The following is a 22603-nucleotide window of genomic DNA, read 5'->3' on the forward strand; positions in this document are numbered from 1 at the left end:
GATTGAGTAATAAAATGAATTATTTATTATACGATTATAAATTTTAAAAAATAAGATATAATTTTTAAAATTATACTAGGTAATTAATATTTTAAATAAACCTTAAAATATATTTATAATATACTTATATATATTTTGAGTGTTTTTCAAATCCAATATATCATAAGTGGATGACCGTCTCTCTCATCAAATCTATAAAATTTTAAAATCAAAGTAAAAAAATGAAACAAAAAAATCCAATCTAATGAGCCGCTCTATCCGGAGGCGTAAACAGAGTACCCTAACCCCACGAGTGTGTATACATAGGATTCCCAAAGTGGCCCCACCCCACCTAAATACGCTCCAATCCAAACATGTCACGTGTCCCTTCAGTTGTCAATAAGCATCCAAACACTACTTTGTTTTTATTTGTAACTGTCGATAGATAGACCGAAAATTTGGCGGGCAATCTCCATAAATTCAAAAGCTCATCAAACCCTAGGCCCCCCATTCTTTCCCTCCCTCCTCTCTCTCTCTCTCTCTCTCTCTCTCTCTCCCCCTAGATTTTCTCTCTCTACATTTTTGTACCTGCTCTCTCTCTCTCTCTGTCATTTCCTAGGGTTTTTGGGAACTCGCTGCTGCTATGGAGCTTGTACCTCTCTCTGTTTTCTCGGGGCTTTGTTGATTTCAGGTTTGAATTTCTTCATTTTCTACCCTGTTTTTTTGCACTGTTCTTGTCTCGATTCGACACGAGATCGATTATTTTGTTGTTTGATTTCAGTTCATATGTATTTGCTGCCCTAGGGTTTTCGATTCCTGATTACGAGATTTGATGAATTTTCACGGTGTTGTTTAGTAATGGCTCCAATCATTAAGTTTCGATGCCATTGCTATGAACTTTTTGAAGTTCTTGTGTTAGTTTCGCTGAAAAGATCTGATTTTTGTTGGATTTTATGTTGGGTTTTGTTTCAATTTGTGCGTTTCAGGTCCTAATAGTGGTTGTTTCTTTAAGTTATTTGGTTGGGAACTGAATATCTGTTGAGGAGAAGGTGAAAGGGGGGGAATTTGACCAAAGGGATAAATTTGAACGAAATTAGGGGATTTCGAAGGAAATAAAATGGGGAAAGTGTCTCCCAAAGAGAGGCAATCGAAGACTCCTAAACAGAAAAGGCGGATTCGAAACTCAAGCTACAAGTATCTGAAGCCAGGTGCTCTTGCTCAGCTTCGATACAATAAAGCATCCACCGCCAAATCCTGTACAGATCTTGGGAAGAAAAGGGTGGCAGTGTTGGATGCCACTAAGACAGGCAATGATGTAGTACTTCAAAATAATGGTATTCATGGGAGCCCTTCAATGTTATCACCTGAAAGGTTTGAGTTTAGTCCTGTGGTTGGAGCTGCAGATATTTTTAACAAGAATAATTTGCTGAGAACACCAAAAACCCCTTCTGCTGACGTATTTGAATTTGAGTCGAGGCTCGAGTCTCTTCCAATGGATTTGCTGGTATTTAACCTCCTTGTCTCCATTTGGTTGTTGATTTAAAATAAATATGTAAGTAGAATAAATAAATTTGATGGATATCAATATATGCTTGTTTCCTTTTTTATTGTTATGATTGGTGATAGATTTGGTTTTTAAACTTCTATATGTTTTGCTGGAACATGATGATAGCTGTATTTTGGCTGTGTTTCAAACTTTCACTATATATCTTTTCCCTGTCAAAGGTGGCTTTTTTGTTTTAGAAAAGATTCTGAATCATTATTGGTTGTTCTTTTTATTCGATAATTTGCGTTTAAAATATTTGGTTTGATTGTGCTTACCAAATAAAGCTGCATTCATATTTCATTTGTAGGGTCGCAATTTTTTATTTGATTGCACTAACTAAACAGAACTGCATAGGTGACCTGGGAGGCCTGTGTGGGGTCATACTTCTAAGAAATATTAGCAAAAAAAATCACAAACAATGAACTAGGAGCTATAAGAAATCTGTTGGAATATCTTAATTACTTGTTTGGAAAATGTTTACAGTATCTAAGTAATGGTTCATCTAAAATCAATTAGTAAATGTATTTTTAAGAGATCGTGTGTTGGTGATGTCATTTGATTTAGAAGATAATGATAGTGGCATGTTTGTCTCTATTAAAAAGGTTAGAGAGTTTTATGGTGGTGTTGATGGTAAATCTCAGATGTTTGTGGAGAATTCAAGGTAGTCTGATGCTGTTCTGCAATGTATTTTGGAGATTCCTGTTTGTTGCCTTAGGATTGCAGGCTGAATAATGTTGGTGACTACTCTGAAGAGGCCAACGCCATCCTCAGTAGAGGTTGGGCTTTAATGTGGTTGTGCTGAGGTGTAGTAGTGACTGGATAAGATGGGTTATGCATCTGTACTTTTCCAACCACTATTGTGCTTCTTGCAATTGCTGACATGTCCATTTACCCCCCGACTTTTGTCATCCATAGTCCTGTTTTGAGGATTTGAAGACCTGCTTTCTGAATTGCTGAATGTTGTTTTTTTTGAGATTTTTTGCTTTCTACATTTTTAATATTTAAAAAAAAAAAAAATGTGTGTGTCATTTCATTTCCTCTGAAAGTTAACCTTTTGGCCCCGTTTGTTTTTAGAAGTAGAATGGAGAGGATTCATAGTGAGGAAATTAATAGTGAGGGGATTAAGTAAAATTGTGTTTGTTTTGATGATAGTTGTTAGTGTAGAAATTGTTAAATTATTTTTATATAAAATAATAAAACAAATAAAAAAATATAAAAAATTAAACATTAATATTTTAAAAAAAAATTCTCAATATATAAAAAATAAAAAAATTTCTAATCTCCTCACTATTTTAATACTATCTCCACTTCTTCCATCTCAATCCCCCTTCCAACTTTCATCTATATCACCTCCTCCATCCTAATTCCCTCCCCAACTCTACAAACAAACACAACACTAAATAACTCCACCTCCATCATAATCCCCTCCCATCTATTTAACTCCAAAACAAACGGGGCCTTTGAATGATCTTCAATCACATCCTTTGTTGTGTTGCCAGTACCATATTTACAAAGCTTATGGGATGTTTCTGATTATAAGTGAAGCTACTTATTGATATAATTTATAAATGCTCAAGTTGTTTTCTCTTAAGGCAAAAGATGATAATTAACAGAAACATGATCGTAGTATTTTCAACATAATTTTGTTCTTCGCTAGCTACTGAGAGAATTTTTAAGTGCTTTATGTGTTTGTGCGTTTGTTTATTTTTTCTCCAGATGTGAAGCTGGATTTGTGAGGTGTTGCATTTATCTACTTTCTGTGCATTTAAACCTTTTGGGGTAACTGATTCATATTTGTTTTGTGATTTGAGGTCAAAATACTCTGCCACCTGCACCATGATCAACTCAGAGCAGTTTTCCATGTCTCTCAGAGGATTAGAAAGGCTGTGAGTCGTCTCTTTCTCTGTCTTGTTCTCTCTGTGCACTCTCTCACACATGTAATTCATGTATACATAATATTTGATTCCTTATGGTGAAAATGAATAATGATGTTGATGCTATTGATCAGGTTGTGATTGCTAGGCAGTTCCACTTCAATTACACCACTCCAGATAGGTCTCGACAAGAGATGTTAAGGACAATGACTCCACTCCCCACAGAACACTGGCCATTTGTAAGGTGACTATTCAATTGTATCATTGGTTTTATCATGAAATCCTTATTTTGCTACCATTGAGTTTTTGCATTATGCTATTTCCTTGCAGCAAGGGAAACGGAAAGGGTATTTGGATTTCTAGCCCACATACCCCTAAAGCACCGAGGCATGGTCCCCGCCCACCTCTTCGTCTCAAGTGCCCCGAGATGCGCCAAATTGCTGCTGTTCTTTTCCAGGAGTCAGCCTTCCCTTCTAGGTGTATTGTCCCCTCAGTTTTACCAAAGCCCCTATGCAAATCTTTGGCTTCCAATCGAGTTTTATTCTATGAAGATGAGCTATGCCAGGCTGTTGCTCAGAATAAACTTCGTTGATTTTTCGAGAGTGGTTTATTTCTTATCCTTCTATGCTTCTTTTTTCCTATATATGTATATAGCTTGTGTTCTATATATCTCTGGTAGTAGTTGGAGTAGACAGGATGCAATTGTAGTTTTGATGGGGGCAGTTATACTAGGTGTCTATGGAGATTTCAGGGTTTGCATTAGAAATTGGAAGATTGGGCTAGTGTTATTCAAATAATTTTATTCAAAGTCGTTACTTGTATATAGTTAGTTAAATATATTTGTCTAGTTTTAAGAAACGGTTGCCTGTTTGATGGGAAAATTAGTTCTAGTCTGTTTTGTTTATTTATTTCTATATCTGTTACAGCACTGTGGGCATTGTTTGTGATGTATCTTTCGGAAATGGTTTCTCCATAATGCTATCCCTATGTTTTTTCTTACTTCATTTTGTGAGCACCACGCTGAGCCCACTATGTTGATCCAAACTATCATCTCATAAATTTTGTAATGAATACCGCTTGTTTAAAAAATTAATTTCATCGAATATCTATGAATAAATTACATATATTTTATTAAATGAACAGTTTATGTTTAAAATTATAATGATCATTTATTTTAAAAAATAAAATAAAATTTATTAATGCGTATAATGATATCAAATGAAATTAAAGTATCTAATGCATTGTTTGATTGTCATATCTGTAGACCTCATTTTGTGTTTGTGCAAAAGTAACTTTATGACATATCTTGAAAAGTGGGTTATTTTTAGCAAAAAGAAATTTAAAATTTAATTTCAGTTAGCCAAACAAAATTTTCATTAAAATAAAAACAAAGACAACCAGAAAACTCCTGGCCATTTCAAGATGTCAACAGGTAATCAATAGAACTTTGGCATTCAAAGTTATACAGCACACCTGAAGAAGAAAAAATATTCAATGGAAACATTAACACAAGTCCACACACCAGAGAATTACGTAGCACATTATTGAAGAAATATAAATACAAAAAAAAAAATTGGCAACTACACACATTCTTCTTAATCAGTGAAACTCCAAAAAAAAGGTTTGAAAAATTATGACTGTTTGTATGAAGAGGTATTGTTCTTATTCTCTTTTTCTTGGTAAAAAAGAGGCTGAAGCCCAAAGAGGTATCGTTCTTTTAAGTATATAATAAGGTGTACAAGAATTTGATCATCATGAACATGGGAGTTGCTGATCAATTAGCACTGACAAGGAATGGATGCTGACAAACACTGCACTCTATTGTCTCAGAACCCGATGCTGGAACCCGGACCTGCAACAAATCCCCATGATACACTGGTTAAGATATATTTGTCAACGTAATTTGCGATCACAGATTGGATGTCTAATTGTCCATGTGGAATCAGGATTGCCCTATTAATAATTACCCTACTTTTCAAAAGCATTGTGTGAAGGTGCAAAATCCAAAAATACTTTGTATGGGTTTTCAAAATCTGCTTTCTGAAAAACCAAAAACTAGTCTGGTGAGAAAAATATAAACTGATTCTCCTTTTTTGGGTCGAATATAATTTTTCAAAACTTAAAGATACATATTTTTGGTGTTTGTTTGTTTTTGTTAAAACTCATTTCTAGTTTTTGAAAAGAAACAAAAAAATTAAGCAATTTTGAAGTGGTGAGGGATGGCAAACCTGCAAGTGGACTGTGCAAGTCGGACAAGCAACTTCCTTCATCCGCATTCCAGATCCATTGGATGTTAAACCTGTAAAAATTAGTGTTTGGTTTGAGTTTTTTGGATTAAGTTTTTTGAAAACTGAGTTTTTTGATTTTCGTATTTTTTTTGTTTTTAGTGAATATTTTTAAAATTTTAAACATTTTTTTTTTACTTTTTTAGATGCACTTCCTTGAATGTATTTAAAAAGTAAAGAATTTATGAAAAAATATTTTAAAAAATTAATAAATACATAAAAATACAAAAAATGTACTAAATTCTCTTATTTTTTTTGTATTTTTAGTATTTAGTGAATTTTTAAAAGGTTTTTTTTCACAAATTTTTTATTTTTTAGGTATATTTATGTTAGGTATGTCTAAAAATTTTTAAAAATTGCTGAAAATATTAAAAAAATTCAGTTAAAAAAAAAAACACAAAAAACAAGAAAGTAAAATTTTTTGGAATGTGTTTTTGGAAAACTCTAACCAAATGAAAGTAGGGTGGTCCTAGCAATTTGCATGGGAAGCATTCAGATAAATAGGTTTCTTCAGGAGATCCAAGGTTGATACCAAAAGGATCAAATGGCAATACAGTCTACGACCTAGGTTCGTCTGATAGATCACATGACACCCTTGTGCAACTGCAATGGGGAAGCCAACAAAATGGTACCACATGGAATGGAATGCAACTCGTACCTGAATCGGTCCGGGTCTGTTTTCTTTCCTTTTCCTTACCCCCCCCCCCCCCCACCCTCTCTCTCTCTCTCTCTCTCTCTCTCTACACACACACACATATATATATATATATATATATTTCAGAAGTAAAATGACGATAAGATTGTGATGTCTCTAAAATTGAAAGGGCAAATGTTTCAGTAATGATGAGTACCTGTGGTGGTCTTGCGATTCTTGTCCATCTCCTCCTGTTAGAAATCATCAACCACATCAGGAAATTAGTGTATATTATTCATTAACATGGATAGCATGACCTACAACTACAACTACAACTACTACTACTATTACAAAAACAATAAAAAACAATGCAAAGCACACCTTTGCAACAGACATCAATTTACCTTGAAGGCCCCAACAATAAGATAATAAAAGAAGAAGGTTGTATAACAGTTGTTTCAACTCAACAAAGACAAATCTTAAGTCATGGTACTCCTGGGCACCAATCGTGTATTACTAGTAATCACTTGTTTCCATAAGAAGATTCAGAAAAGTCTACCAACAGTTTTAGCCTTAGTTGCACGAAGCGGAAGCGGGAGCGGGGGGAGCGGGAGCGGGAGCGGGAGCGGGAAAACGTGGCCATTTAGAGGAGTCGTAAATTAGGAGCGCTTATGTATTATTTTTATTAATTATATTTTATTTATTATAATGAATAATAAATTATGTTAAAATAAATAATAAATAAAAATTAGATGTTTTATTTTATAAATTTTTTAAGATTTTTTTATTATATATGATTTAAATAGATTTCTTTTAAACAATTAGATGATTTATTATATGTTAAAAAGTTAAGAAATAATTGTTAAAAAAATAAATAATAAATAAAAATTATATTATATTATATATGATAAAATAAATAATTTTTTATTTAACAAATAAAAATTATATTGTTTATGATAAATTATATTATAATTTATAATTTATAAATTATATTATATATGTATTATATGATAAATTATATTTTTATAAAACAATGAAAACGGAGAGGGAAAGAGAAAGAGAGAGAGAGAGAACATAATAGATCGAGAGAGGGAGAAGCAAGAGGCGCAACAGAGATGAAGAAAGAGAGAAGCAGAGACGAAGAGAAGATCGAGGGTGAGAGAAGAGAGAGAGAGAGAGACGAAGACCTAGGGCTTCAAAGAGAGGGACGAAGACTAGGGCTTCGACGGGGAAGTCAAACGGCGAGATCGAAGTCGTCGAATAGAGGATCGAAGCTAGCGATCAGGTACTCTCCTTGCTCTCTCAACAGTGCTCCCTTCTCGCATCAGATTCGCGTTTCCCTCTCCTCAGATTCGCGATTCTGCTGCGATTCTTCCTCAGAAGGGCAAAATCGCGCTTTTTCCTCGGAGTCGTTGCCATCTGAAACGATTCCTGCTACTAAGGTTTTAGCTGATAGAGGATCTGGGCCTGAAGGATTTCAAGAAGGGTATTGGCTGCATAATAAAGTTGCTCCTACTTATATCACACTAAGCTTGGCAGATGCATTGAGAGGGGGTCAATAAAAATTGGCTGGTACAGAAATGGATAGAAGTTTAGTATGCTGGGGATCAAGTTTATTTCTAAACCAAGATTTTCCCGCATATAATCCTCCCAAACAACCTCCATTTAACAACACGTTAATTAACATTGTACCAAGTTCTGAAGGAAGACAAACAAGGCAGAGCATCAATGTACAAAAAAGAGGTTCACTATTGGAACAGTACAGAGATTGGGTAGATCCTTTCAAGACCTTTATTGACAATAAGAAAGAAATGTTTAAGGTTCAATTAGTTTGGTAAGATTTTGAGTCATTACCCCCAGAGAGCTTTCAAAATAAACTTTCAGGTTAAAATGGCATCACAATATAATATAATATAATTATAATTACAAGTTACATAACTAGATTTGTCTATTTAAAAAATCTAGATTTGTTATTGTGGCAAGAAATAGCTAAGACACAGGCACTATCTCACAAACAACATTATAGTGTGCAATCTGTGCACTTGTGTGTGCCAGGTAACGGCACACATAGGTCATATTGCTAAAAGTGTTAAAATCAAACCATGAATTTTGCAAATTGCTTGACTGCCAATTATGCAGTGTAGTTGACTCTTCAAGCTTTCTTTTATTGAACTCAAAGAATTATGTTATTCAACTTATAAATATTTACAAATGATGCAAGTCATTATTTGTTGAACCTTAACATCAATGGAAACAAAAACACAAGCATCAGGTTGTAGAAACATGTATTCAGCTTTGAAATTAATACCTTAATGAAGAAATTAGTTCTCTACAATGTTGATGTAGAAGTGTACGCATATATATAAAACAAAAGAAAAGGATAAGAATGTTGGAGAGGTCACTTGAAATTACATAAACCTAGTAATGCAGCTTAAAACGTGATGCCTAGGTTATAAAACTGCATTTACCTTGAGTTTTTTTGCAAGATCCTCGTGGCTCTGCAAAGCAGCAATTTTTCCAGATGTTTCCTTTGCATTACCCAGCCATTGAGTAACTTCTGCCTGCAAAAAGAACAAACCATGGAGAAAGGCATAAATCCCAGACCAATCATGAAGGGAAAAAAGCCAAACTTTCAAGATCTTGCAAGAATATCAAGTTGTATGTTTCATGTTAAAAAATACTGAAACCAAATTAAAAAATAAATAAAAATAAATAGATCTGCAGTAAAACCATGAATAAAGAGACTCGCAGTAACCTACTAGATTGAAGGTATTGATATATTTGCTAAAATTAATCACAACTAGAGGAATCTTCCATGATGTCTCAAGTTGTTCTCAGTACTATTTCTCAAGCATACACTTATCCATCATGGCCTCGTATTATCTCATCCACAGTTGTAGACCTGACCACAGGCTTTGTGCATGTGTGTGGGTCGGGGGTGTTGTGGTTTGGAGGAGAACGGAATATCTGCAAAAGTAAGCTTCTCATTTGCTAATTAAACAAACATAAAAGAAAATATGGGGGAACGTAGATCCATATCTGATATGCACATTTCTTCCTGTCTTCCAGTCAATGATATGGCATCCTCAGATCCTGTTTTATATTTAAGGCTGCGTAACTACAGTGCTGTGGGGATCATGGTGTATTGGAGGTGATGAGACTGGAGAGCTGGTGAAAGAGTTTACGAGGTAAAGAGAGCCACAAAAAGTGATGGTACTAGGTCTAAAATTGGGGTTGACTGATGACAGCTTTTGAGGTAGAAGGTTGTTGGCCTTGGGTTGGGGTTGTAGAGGCTGTCTTACTATTTCCTTTCTTTTAATACCATTTCCTTCTCCCACTGTCTGGAACAACCAAACAAGTGGAGGGAAGGGGGAAAATGAACAGGAAGGTTTCTTGTGCAAAATTTGTGGGCAGAAAGAGTGTCAAACACATATGAAAGTGAACTGAAAGGAGCTATTAGGGAAAGGAGAGAAGCTTAAATTTAATGTAGTGTGTGTGATGAAGCTTTTGAAAAGATGAAGGCCTAAGGTCCTAGGATGTTTCCTAGGCTCTTTTTATATTCTTCCTTCTCCTCCACTCTCTTTCCTTAAATTTTTCCACGTTTTAACCAACAACCAGACCTTAATAATAATTGTTTCCTGCATCAAAAGGTTGCATATATACCTTTGTGAGCTTGACTATATTATATAGAGAGAGGGAGATAACTTTTGTCCCTATAACATACTTGAGAATAGTAAAAACACTTCAAAAGAAAGCTAGTGTAGTGAGTGCATACCATGCATCGGTCGCAAACTCGAACTGGTATGGCATGCTCATCTTCTGTGAGGGCGATTCTACCTTGGGTACACTTGTCACAGAAAATATCCCCACAGTTCCTACAGTGATGCTGAAAATGGAAAGGAACAAAAGAATAGAATGATCATCAAAGGAGGCATGAGTTTCACTCCAATCACTGTTACTAATGGCCAATCAAAAAATTCATATAAATTCTAACCCTTCGCACAAAAGCTCCAAAATCCATCCTACAAGATGTGCACTTGGTAACAGCTTCATCAGGAACCTATAGGACAAAAACAGAGAATTTTTTTTTAATAGAATTAATTGGTCACTATTGAATATTTTTACAAATGAAAAACTTAATCAGCAATGCACAGCTATAACAATGAATAACACGTGCTAAATCAACACAATGGCATAACAAATTTTACCCAGTGATCTTTCTCCTCGTTGCTGGGCTTCATCAAGTTCATCCAATCAGCAAAGCCTTTCTTCTTATCAGATAGTTGCTCAGAGGCCTTGGGAGTATCAGAAGGTTTATTTCTCCCAGCCATCTCCTTGATCTGCTTCCCAATGAGAATCATAAGGGAGTTGTTCAAATACAAAGTAAATAGAATAATGTTTTACCTTTAGATATCTAATAGAACAGGTGCCAATCAAATTCTGTGCCAGATAAACAATCATGTCATAAATTTGTCACTAGAAAGAACCATGTAAAGGTCATTTGGGGAAATCACGGCAAATTTTTTCACATTTAGAGTTTCAGGAAATTTTGGGGAAATTCTTTGTTCTTGGAATTAGTTGTTTTATATGGTTTTAATAGTGCAATGGGCCATTAAATCTGTTACGTATATTGGTATGCCTAAACATGTAAATTGTAATATAGGCTATACAAGTTTTATTTTGAATAACTTTTACACTAGTAGAACATGAAAAAGTCAATGTAAATCCACTTCTACAAAACATCTGACAAAGCAAAAAGGATAATTACATGACCAAAAGCTATTTTGCAAATTATTTAATCAAACACTACACTCCTACTTCAACCTATAATCAACAACTGCACCAAACAAGTCAACAGCTTCTACTCAAAGCTATAATCTATATTTTGTTAAGTTATAGTCTATAATTTCTTCTAACAGTTGCAAGAACAAACTGACCCAAAGACATGCAAATAGTTGGTTAGCTAGGGAGTTCCCCTGGCAACACAGTTATTATGCCGTCCCCAATGATCTAAAATTTTTAAAGTTGCCCTTCTCATTTGTTCCTAAATTGACATGTGTATCTCTGAAAAGCTTCAACCTTAACTGTGAGACAACAAAATCAATTTTGTCACCCCAGCATTTCATAAGTGGATTCAAAATAAGCACAAATATGAACTTTGTTAAAACCTATCACCTACTTCACCCACTAAACCTAACCCACTACACCACTACCACCTCACCTATTCCACTAAACCTAACCCACTACACCACTACCACCTCCACTTCACCTACTCCACCTACCACCTCCACTTTACCTACTCCATCTACCACCTACTACCACCTACTCTTCTATATATAGGAATCATTGTAACATTCAATAAATCAATCAATCAATAATACATCAATTTTTACATGGTATCAGAGCAGGTTTAGAACCTAATATTTTCGCTTCCCCGGCGGGCGGCAACCTCACCTTAGCCGCCCGCCGGACCTCAACCTAGTCCGCTAAAATTGTCTACACATACCTTGAAATTTCTTCGAGTCCACCACTTTCAATTTTTTCTACACCGATGCTCCTCCTTCCGCCACCAGCTACACCGTCCTCCACATCATCAGCGATCTCGTCTCCCTCCTCCTCGTTGTGCAAAAGCGTCTCGAAAACCACCGCTTTGGGCACAAGTAGTCGTCACAGATTCTTCTGAATTCATCGATGGTGTCCCGGGTCGCCGCTTTTTAGGTGAGGACTGAAAATTCAGTGCTCCTCCGCTGCCGCCGGACTTGCCCATGAGAATTTCTTGCCCTGGAGTAACCTTCTTCCAACCTCTTTGACCACAGACCAAAAAAAAAATTATATCTTCTGGAACAAGCTTCCCTTGGTTCACAGCATTCGCAATCTGTTTATAGATGGAGGAGTGAGGGTGGAGCTCTTGCAAAATTGCTAAACCAGCAAAACCCATGAAAGGGGAGTACATCACCAGCAGCTTATCTGATGCCTTGTTGGACCTCATCAATTCTGATAATATCGCAGCCATGGAAGTGAAAGCGGAGGCGCCATAGATCAAGCAAGTGGTGGGAAACCAAGACTTGCCAGCCAAAATGGCGTAAAGATTGGTGAGACAGAGGGGCCACTGGAAGAGCAGCTCGAGCCAAACAAGACCCACAAAAAACAAAATTGGGCTTATCGGTGAACAAGTAATCGCCATATTCGCTGGTGTACCAGAGCTTGAGATCGACGAGAACCTTAGGGAAGAGATCTACAGAAAGGCAAGTCTGTCCGTCAATGAGTGGCGCAGCAAGAGCGATCACAGTGAATAAGAGGAAGAGTATTGGGTCTACAAGCTTAACCAAAGCACCCATTACAGATCTCTCAATCTCTCTCTCTCTCTCATCTCCGGCCTCCTCAACCTGAACCTCTCCAACAATGGGTTCAACGAAACCTTCCCTCCTCTGCTGGTTCAACGAAACAAGTTTGATGTTGGTACATGGGGAAGTGGACTCACGTGGGTGGTAATTTGGCCCACGGTTTTGCTCAAAACCAGCATATAGTTTCAAAGACGCACAGAGATGCTCCACTTTTGCTGCCCAGACAACAATCTTCTTTTCTTTTTCCTTTTATTTATTTATTTATTTTTTTATCTCCTTTTTTGAAACTATAATTATCTCTTCCACCAAAACATCTTTCACGTAAATATCCATCATCTCTTCTTTTCTTTCTTTTTCTTTTCTTTTTATTTATTTATTTATTTATTTTTATTTTTATTTTATTATTATTTATATTATTATTATTATTATTATTATTATTATATATATATATTTCTTTTCTTTTCTTTTCTTTTCTATCTCTATCTATATCTATGTCCATTCCAACCACTTTTGATTTTTCACCATTTTCTTTTATTTCATTCCACCAAAAAAAAACAAAAAAAACAAAAAAAAAAACCAAAACACCAACAATCCATTCACACCCCACTCGTTTTCCTTCCCACAAACTTGTCATTTCTTCTTGCCGGGATCAACCCCAATCCCAATTTTACAAAAAAAAAAAAAAAAAAAAACCCAAAACAAACAAAAAACACAACAACAAAACAATCACATCCACAGTGGGATTTTTCTTCTCTACTCTGCAGCCGGTCTCTTCTTCTTGCCTCCGTCTTGGACGGCCCTTGACGGTGCTGCCTCCGTGTTTCCTAGACCACCAAGCACGTTGCCTCCTCCCTGCTCCTCCACTACAGCATATGGTGGACCTCCAAATCGGAACATCACGGTGGCCTTCCGCTTCAGCTCCTTGTTTTCTGCCTTTAGCACACTTATCTCTGCTCGCGCATCCTTATACATGCGTTGGAGCGGAGCCAGCTGGGAGTTTAACTGTTGCACCTCATTTGTCCTGCTCTGCAGCCGGTGCGACAAGTTTGTGACCGCAGTCATGGTTTCCACACATGACTTCAGAGTATACTGATTGGCCTCAACATCAATTTGCACCGCCATTTTTTGCTCCACCGACCGCATCGGAAAGTTCAACGGAGCAAACACAGAGGTGTTTGGTTGAGGTTCACTGGCCACCACACCAGTTCTCTCTCTTGTTGACTCATTGAGGTCGGGAAAGAGAGTGAGCAGACCGCGGGAAGACAAAGCCATTTTTCTGGGCAACAGAGTGTTACAGAGTATCTTTCTCAGCAAAACGAAGAATTTTTCAGAGGTTTCTCTCAGTTTTTTCTGTCTCAGCTTCTGCCTCAGCCTCAGCCTCCGTCTCCGTCTTGGTTAAATAGCCGAGGCAGCCACGCGTATCGCGCGCCACTTGACGCCAGACGACAAACGGGCGCGCCAGCCAAGGCACTCACGTGCCTCGCCATCATATCTGGCACGCCTTTTTATGGATTGGGCACGCCTTTTGATGGCACGCCTTTTGAAAGATTGGGCACACCTTTTGAGGGTGCGACTTTTTATGGGTCCGACAAGACTCAGTAAACTGTCCCGACATTGATTCCGGTTAGCTCCTTCATGGGTCCGACAAGACTCTGTAAACTGTCCCGACATTGATTCCGGTTAGCTCCTTCAAGGGTCCGACAAGACTCAGTAAACTGTCCCGACATTGATTCCGGTTAGTTTCTACAAGGGTCCAGCAAGACTCCGTAAACTGTCACAACATTGTCTGCTACAACGGTCCGACATGACCCCATAAACTGTCTTCTACATCGGTCTGACACCGTCATCCGGTGTCCTCTACACCGTTATGACACCACCATACAGTGTCCTCTACAAGATTATGACACCCCCATACAGTGTCCTCTACAACGTTATGACACCACCATACAGTGTCCTCTACAACGTTATGACACCACCATCCAGTGTCTTCACCAATGGTCTGACACGACCATACAGTGTCTCCTATCCTTTTTTATTTTTATGTATTTTCTTGTTTTGTTACTCTCTCCAAACTCAAGTTGGTTAGTTCCTATCCCCCTTGAGTTTACGGGGGGCTGTTAAAACCTATCACCTACTTCACCCACTAAACCTAACCCACTACACCACTACCACCTCACCTACTCCACTAAACCTAACCCACTACACCACTACCACCTCCACTTCACCTACTCCACCTACCACCTCCACTTTACCTACTCCATCTACCACCTACTACCACCTACTCTTCTATATATAGGAATCATTGTAACATTCAATAAATCAATCAATCAATAATACATCAATTTTTACAAACTTTAAAATTGAAAACTAGTTCTCACGGAAAGAATTATGGCATTTGCATTAATAGCATCAACCTTCCAATACACAGCATATAAAAAATGATCATAAACTACATTAAGTCCAACGAAAATGTAAACCTCAAACTGGAACAATAATATAAGATCCCCAACCTGAAAAGTTGCTGCTGTCACCGTGTCTAGAATGTTGTTTGTGGTATAGCTGTTTGATTTAAGCCTGACACGTCTCGGTTCAATGTCAATGGAGCTTTTGGCCCAAAAGGCAAATATATACGAATCCAGTACCTAAAAGAGAGGGGGGGAAATCCTCAATGCTAATTCTAGAAGTAATTCGCTTGCAAGTTACAAATAAGACAAAGCAGAGAGTGTACTTCACATCGTGTCACGGTCTCAAGTGGATATATTCTTAGTGTCCGACTAGTTGCTGTATCAAGTATTCGAATCCCATCCAAGCCAATCTGGAATAAAAATTAGAGACCCATCATGATTTTTCAAAATTTGTCAAATGAAGTATTTTTTATTTATTTTTTTAAACTAATTTCTGCGAGCAAACAACAATTGCCAAAATCAAATCAGTTCAACAATCATGTCATCAAATTTAATGGAAACAATACCATCTGATGAAGAATAGATTCAAGACAATTTAGCTAGTAATTGTAAATGTAAAACAGAATCACTCTGATATTTTCAACCTAGCACAATTATAACTTAGCAGTCAAACAGAAACAATTTGAATTAAGAAGTAAAAATAACAATCAAAGACAAGTCCTTTTACTCTCAAACCTGGCAAAGAACATCCATGTCGCTCTGACCAGCACCTTCCGACAAGATCTTGACGCGGAACTTCTGCACACCGCTACCCCCGTCCTGCTGCATCTCTGTCTTCGGAATTGCCTTCACCACCTTCCCCGTGTGTCTGGATCCATTTTGCTCCTTCCCATTTGCAAAACCAACTGGCCTCCCATAATCATCAAAAATCACACCAGAAGAAGAATCAGAACCACTGCCTCCACCACCATAAGGCACAACTTTGCTCCCATTGTATGCATATACACCATCCCCACCGTCTCCATACCCGGATCCAACCTTCGGCCTTTGCTTCCCCACATCCCCATACAAACCATAATTCGAACCAGACTCATATAAATTTTCGTAATTCGACACAGCCGATGAATAAGAAGTCGAATTGGGATTGGAATTATGGGTCGGATTCAAATGATCATAATTGAAAGCCTCTTGGTTCTGATCATAACCATAATAGTGCTGCGTCGGTTGGGGATTGAGGTGAGGGAAATTGTAGGGCTGAGAAGAGAGATTGGGTGATTGAGAATTAGGGTTTGGTGGGTAGAGGAGAGGCGGATTGAGGGCATGATCGGTGGTGTATTGTGAATATGGAGGGTATGTGGAAGAATTAGAAGAAGAGTAATCGGAGGACGAAACTGGAGGAGCAGATGCGAAGGTAGAAGAAGAAGAAGGAAAGGGGTTGAGCTGTGGAAGATCGTTAGGATTAGGGTTTTGAATGTGTGATTGGTAGTATTGGTAATATGAAGAGCCTGTATCGCTTTGTTGCATATCTGAATTCTGTGTTGTGATCGATCTTAGTATTGATTTTTCTCTTTATTGATTGAAGGATTGTGAGAATTAGGGTTTGAGATTTGACGATCGGAGAAGACGAATGTGGAAGAGAGGGATTTGGAAGCTTCGAATTTGAGGAAGAAGATCGTAGATTTCTGAGCGTGAGAGAGAGAATAAAGAGAGAGGTGAAAAGAGATTTTGCTTGTAAACCGACGCCCGCCAAAGTCAGTTAGGTTTCGGATCCTGAATTCGGGTCGGATCTTTTACTAGCTCATTTTCTGGGGGGCCACGTGTCGAAAATTGTTTGGTTGACTCTGAAAATTTCTTATAAAGAAATGGGATCGCGAAACCCCGCGTAATAAGACTCTTCAGGCTTTTCCTTTGCTAAATTAGCAATAGCTGAGGCTCCGTTTGGGAAGAAAAAAGGCAGGTTTTTTTGATTAAAATAGTTACAAAAAATGAAATAGTTATTTTAGTCACAAAAAATAAAATATCAAATCTAACCCGTAATCATTACAATCCCCTCTCCAAAAAAAAGTCAAAAAAGTCAAAAAGTCAAAAAACCCTTCTCAAACCAGGCTAAAATAGTCCAGACTAAAAAAGCCAAAAAGCCAAAAAACTAACCCACTTCCCAAACGGAGGCTTAATAATTAGATTTAATTTTTATCAAATTTTATTAAAAATAAGTTTTGATAAAATTATCATTAAAAAAAAATTTCATGAAAATTTTTTATATATGTCGCTAAAAATTAAAAATTAGTGATTTTTTTATCATTATTTTTATAAATTGTCACTAAAACTTACAAGTAGTGACTCTTTTATTACAAATTTTTTTTATAAGACCTATTAAACAATAAATTCACTTATTAGGATCTACACATAAGTACCCCTTTTTCTTTCCCATTTTGGTCCATTACATCACATTTCTAAGTTGTTGTTTTTTAAAAAAAAAAAAAAAAATACTCCTAAAATTAATTATTATTCAAAAATAAATAGAAAATGTTACATTAATAGTTATATAACTTTAAATATATTATTATATTTAATTTATATCTTTGACCTAAACTTAAATTCAAATAAAATAATATTTCATTTATGTCATATGACACTTAGGCCAAGTTTGCCATGTGGCAAAAAAGTCAAAAAATTTAAAAGTTACTCAAAAAGTTAAAAGATTATCACTATTCATCAAAAGTCAAAAATTATGGCTGCACAACTCTCAATTCTAATTTTTTTTTACACACTAATTTATACAATTTTTTAATACACACTTTTTCATAAAAAGTCAAAAAATTAACCCAAACAATCATATTTTTTTTTCTCAACTTTTTAGTCTAAAAATTCAAAAAATGCACTTTTTAAGACATCCCAGACAACCCTCTAGCGTTGGATTTTCTATTTAAATTTGAATACAAGTTAACTTTATTAAGTAAATTGAGAGACATTTAGGCCAAGTTTTGGGGTATGTAAAAAAAGTCAAAAAGCAAAAAAGTTATTCAAAAAGTTAAAAAGTTAACACTATTCACCAAAAGTCAACAATTACGGCTGCACAATTCCCAATTCTAATTTTTCTCTACAAATCAATTTTTACAATTTTTTATTACACATTTTTTCATGAAAAGTCAAAAAGTTAACCCAAACATCCATATTTTTTCCCTTAACTTTTTAGTCTAAAAAGACAAAAAGTACACTTATTTAGGATACCCCAAACAACCCCTTAAAATATGAGGATGAAAGTGAGGGGAAAATTTTTTATAGATTAAAGTAAAAAATGATAAAACATAAAAGAAAGGGCAAAATATAATTTAACCTCCCACTCTTGAGATTTTATTAAAATACGAATCGCCTCCCTGTGGTTTTGAAAATTACATTTCACTTTCTGAGGTTTCTAATTTCATAACAAATTGTCTCTTTTATCAATAAATCATTAAGTCAATTAACAGTTTTTAATGATGTTAAAAATATGTTTTAATAAATAATTTAAGTAATTTTATTATTGTATAGGAAAATAATTATGAATTTTATTTTTTTCAGTTAATTTTATTAAATAAAAAATTCTAATAAGGGGGTATTTGTAATTTTTGAAACTACAGGGACTAATCTGTATTTTAAACAAATCTCATGAGGTGTATTTGTAATTTACCCTAAAAATTTTGCATACCAACTTGTTAACATATAATATTGGGCAAATTACCTACACCTCCCTTGAGGTTTAACGAAATTACAGATTTTTACCTGAGGTTTCAAAAATCAGATTTCGTCCCATTGCAATTAACATTATTAACAGATATCGTAAATTGATTAAAATGCATTTTTTTATAAATAAGGGCAAATTACCTACACCTCCTTGAGGTTTAGCTAAATTATAGATTCTCTCCTAAGGTTTAGTTAAATTATCATTTTTAAATAAGTTATGAAATGTAAAATTAAAATGAAAAAATACTTATCACATTACAAAAAATTAATGTTTTAGAGACTAAAATTTAGGAACAAAATTATTTTTAGAGGACCAGATATTTTTGTTGCGAAAAGTGTCGCTATTATATTTTTAGCAACAAAAATTAAACATTAATGATTAATTATTATCTTTTTGGTATCAAATTTTTTATCTCAAAAAATAAACCATTTTGAGACCAAATTATTTTGTCCCTAAAATTCTATTTATTATTGACATTTTCGAATTTTTATCGCTAAAGGTCTTATTTTTGACTTTTTAGGTGATCTTTTAGTAACTATCCTCATGAAGATAGAAAGTAATCCCTAAACGTCTTTTGCAAGAAAATTTTCACTTTTAGAGATCAAAAAAATTGATCTCTCAAACTCTTATATATTGTGGTGTCAGGTGGTAAAAATATCATAAAATTAAAAAATAAATAAGTTAAAAATACAAGAAATGGCTTGTCAAAAAATTCTTAGAATATGTTTGGTTTGATTTTTAGAAATTTATTTTTAAAAAAATTAAAAATTAATTTGGTTAATAAATAAAAATAAAAAATAAATATTATTTTTATATAACTTCATCTTTTAAGTGGTTAGAAATAATTTTTACAAACTAAATATATTTTTTCATATTTATTTTTTTCAAATTATGAAATTTTTTTTAAACAACAAATCAAACATGATTCCAAAACCTTAAATTTTTTTCCCATTTAACGTAATTCTTTTATAAATTTTGTTGATTTATTAAAGGGATTTCAACAGGGGTAATATCGTCCATTAATTTATATTTTGGTGAAGTCAGCTAATCATTCTTGACGTTCAGTTAACGGTAGGGGTTAAATTGTTATGCGAATATAAACCTCGGAGGGTGGGATATAATTTCTGAAACCTCAAAAGAAAATCTGTAATTTAATTAAATCTCGAGAGAAGTGTAGGTAATTTGCCCTTTAATATTTTTGTGGCGGTCAAACATTGTACATTCACAAAATTGTTATAATACATACCCTATAAAAAGGTAATATTATATGCTCTATCAAAAATGTTTGAGAGATCTAAACTAAGAACTCTAAAGGAGCTCTAATGGGTGGGATCCATCATTGATGTAATGTTTTGGCCTCTTTTTTTTTTTCATTACCACATAAGTAGACCTCTACTTTTACAGTTCTCCATCACAACCCATACTCTAATTATAATTTTTATTGTAATTTTGGTTATAGCCCATTGTCATATTGTTGGCTTTTTCAGCTTTCGAAGGTTACTTTCGTACTTATGAGCATGCCAGCAAGGATCAATCAGTCCTTACAGAATTGTAATTGCCAAACAATTATTCAGACGATTGGGTTATGGTTCTTTCGGCCTCAATAAAGAGGACTTTTACTGGTGGCTTACTGGTAATTTGACTTCAAAAAACTTGAGCATAAGAACAGTTAAATAAACCGAAGTATTTCATTAGTATGAAAAAACTTACAATGATCTTAGTTCCGTAAAGAATTACAGCGGCAATATACTTGAAAACTACTCTTACAAATGAAGTGCAGCGCAGGAACTTAAAGTACAGAAATATAAAGGACAGGAAATAACACTGGAATATGTAAAGTAATTCTTTAGATCTTTTTCTCTCTCCCTTCTCTGAAGTCCTTCCTGCTATTTATACTTTCCGAAGATAACCATCGAATTGTACTTCAAACCGCCGAACTGCTCCTCCGTAATCGCTGATCATGTTACCTTATAAGTAGCTCCACTACGCCTTCACTTGCAGTTAGGCTTCCCCCTTATATTCGAATTTGAATGTGAGTAACCGTTGAAGCCACGTCACTGTACGTCTCTTTGTTGATCTGCTACTACTCAGATCTTATAACAACCAATATTAATTGTCACGTGTATGATCAGGATCGAAGACCTACCTGGTCTCCCCATATTACCCTCACTTTGCCACGCGTCGAATTGTCACTGGCTTAGTACAAAATGTGTATCCAACATTACCCCCCGCACTAATATACCCAAGACTTGGTGATATTAGTGGATCAGAGTCCCTTTTCCCACGTCTTAGAACGTGCATGGGTTTTGCATCTTCCCAGAAATGCAACTATCTCACACCATCTGTATTAATACTCTCGTCTTGATCCTTTAAGTACTTTCACTGTCTTATTATTCGAACAGACTGATACATTTCATGGCCAAATTAATTCTTTCCTCCAATGATGAAGCATACGAAGAGTCATATGTCAATGCTATTCCTCGTCGAAAGCATGCATTTATTAGCCACCTTTACCCACCTTTCTATATTCAGGTCATGGACGCCTTTGCAAACTACCGACCTTTGGATTACGAACACATTACTCTTAATCCTTCGATTCAGAAGGCTACAAACAAAGACATAAGAATTTTCCCCTCTGACCTACCTTTACAGTTCGAACAATCTGCTCTCAAACCTCTGATTCGTAAAATTGCAAACATGGATTTGAGCAACTCTTCTTCGCAAATTTCTGTATGGGATAAAGCTGCAACTTCTTCCTCTTCTGGAGGTTCTGACTGGACAAGCTGGTCAGTACCTGAGACTTATGATTTAAAGGAGCGAATCAACCACCATTTTGTTGAGTTCACTGACCCTTTAGAGTTTCCTTCCTATGCTCGAAGTTCAGTTGTTTATCTTAATGTGCCCATTGACCATCGGCGTAGTCTGGAGGAGAATCTTCTTGTAGCATGGTATACATCTTCCATGCCTACAAAGATAGTGCACTCTGCTCCTCGCCCAGAAGAAGCACAAGGGTATAACCCATCATTCTTAGCCCAGAAGGCGAAGATCTGTTCTTCTGACTGGCTTGATTATATTAATGCCTTTGTTCCTTCTGCTCCCGTATCATCCTCGAAAACAGAAGCGTCTACACCTTCTTCTTCGTCTCCCGAAATTGATTCTCCCCTACCAATTCTTTCCTGGACAGAAAAACTGAAGATTGCCCTATCCACGGAGAATGTCTTTCCACCTTATAAACCTCTGCCTTCTCCTACCCCAGCTGAGCAGAAACAGGCTCAACTTCTGCTTGCAGCCTTCTCTCACTTGCCCTTTAATGTTCTCGAGGACGAAGTCCCTCTTAAGAACCTTCGATGGGCTTGTGACATCATGACTAGGGGCCATGTCCTTAATCCCCTTGCTCAGGCAGAACTTCATATGTTTATGGACCAACTTCCATTACTTCTTCACTGGCATCGCAATTCTGTGGCTACTACACAATCTTTAGACCAACTTTCGTCCCTTCGAATTCATGCTCAGTACGAAGCAGAGAACTTTATTGAAGAATTCAATGATTTCAAGAATAAAGACTTTGCGTATTTGGATGACTTAGACATTGATGAATTGGAACAAGGGTTAAAAGAGGTGGTCTTCGAAATAAAGGCTGAAGAATTCTACTATGAAGTGAGAGCACATCAACTTATGCAGCCAATGCTAGAAAATTTAGAAGATAGAATAAGGAAAGAACAAAAGTTCATTGATCATTGTTGGACTAAATTTCATGATCTTGTTATTTATTCCATTCCTTATTTTTATGAGCTCGAGTTTATACCGAGATA

General features: G+C 35.7%; 2 protein-coding genes across 3 annotated transcripts; one reads left to right on the forward strand and one right to left on the reverse strand.

Annotated features, from left to right (window-relative positions):
- The first annotated feature begins 410 nt into the window (after positions 1-410).
- Positions 411-4257, forward strand: FBS4 (F-box family protein). Its single transcript, XM_028255129.2, has 5 exons — positions 411-670; positions 966-1483; positions 3337-3411; positions 3534-3643; positions 3730-4257. The coding sequence occupies exons 2-5, from the start codon at positions 1097-1099 to the stop codon at positions 3989-3991; spliced, it is 834 nt and encodes a 277-aa protein (XP_028110930.2). The 5' UTR covers positions 411-670; positions 966-1096; the 3' UTR covers positions 3992-4257.
- Positions 4258-4873: 616 nt separating this feature from the next.
- LOC114309403 (protein FREE1) lies at positions 4874-16962 on the reverse strand. Of its 2 annotated transcripts, XM_028255127.2 has the most exons (11): positions 15803-16962; positions 15391-15477; positions 15173-15304; positions 10527-10658; positions 10313-10378; positions 10094-10204; positions 8787-8879; positions 8627-8647; positions 6536-6569; positions 5628-5698; positions 4874-5251 (listed from the first exon to the last, which is right to left on the reverse strand). In XM_028255127.2, exons 1-11 carry the CDS (start codon positions 16589-16591, stop codon positions 5174-5176), a joined length of 1614 nt encoding a protein of 537 aa, XP_028110928.2. In that variant the 5' UTR covers positions 16592-16962; the 3' UTR covers positions 4874-5173. The 2 variants fall into 2 exon arrangements, with proteins under 2 accessions (XP_028110928.2, XP_028110929.2); XM_028255128.2 differs by lacking the exon at positions 8627-8647.
- Between the last annotated feature and the right edge of the window lie 5641 nt (positions 16963-22603).

This window comes from Camellia sinensis, chromosome 4, assembly GCF_055761805.1.
Source record: "Camellia sinensis isolate YWXY chromosome 4, ASM5576180v1, whole genome shotgun sequence".
Classification (NCBI taxonomy): Eukaryota; Viridiplantae; Streptophyta; class Magnoliopsida; order Ericales; family Theaceae; genus Camellia; species Camellia sinensis.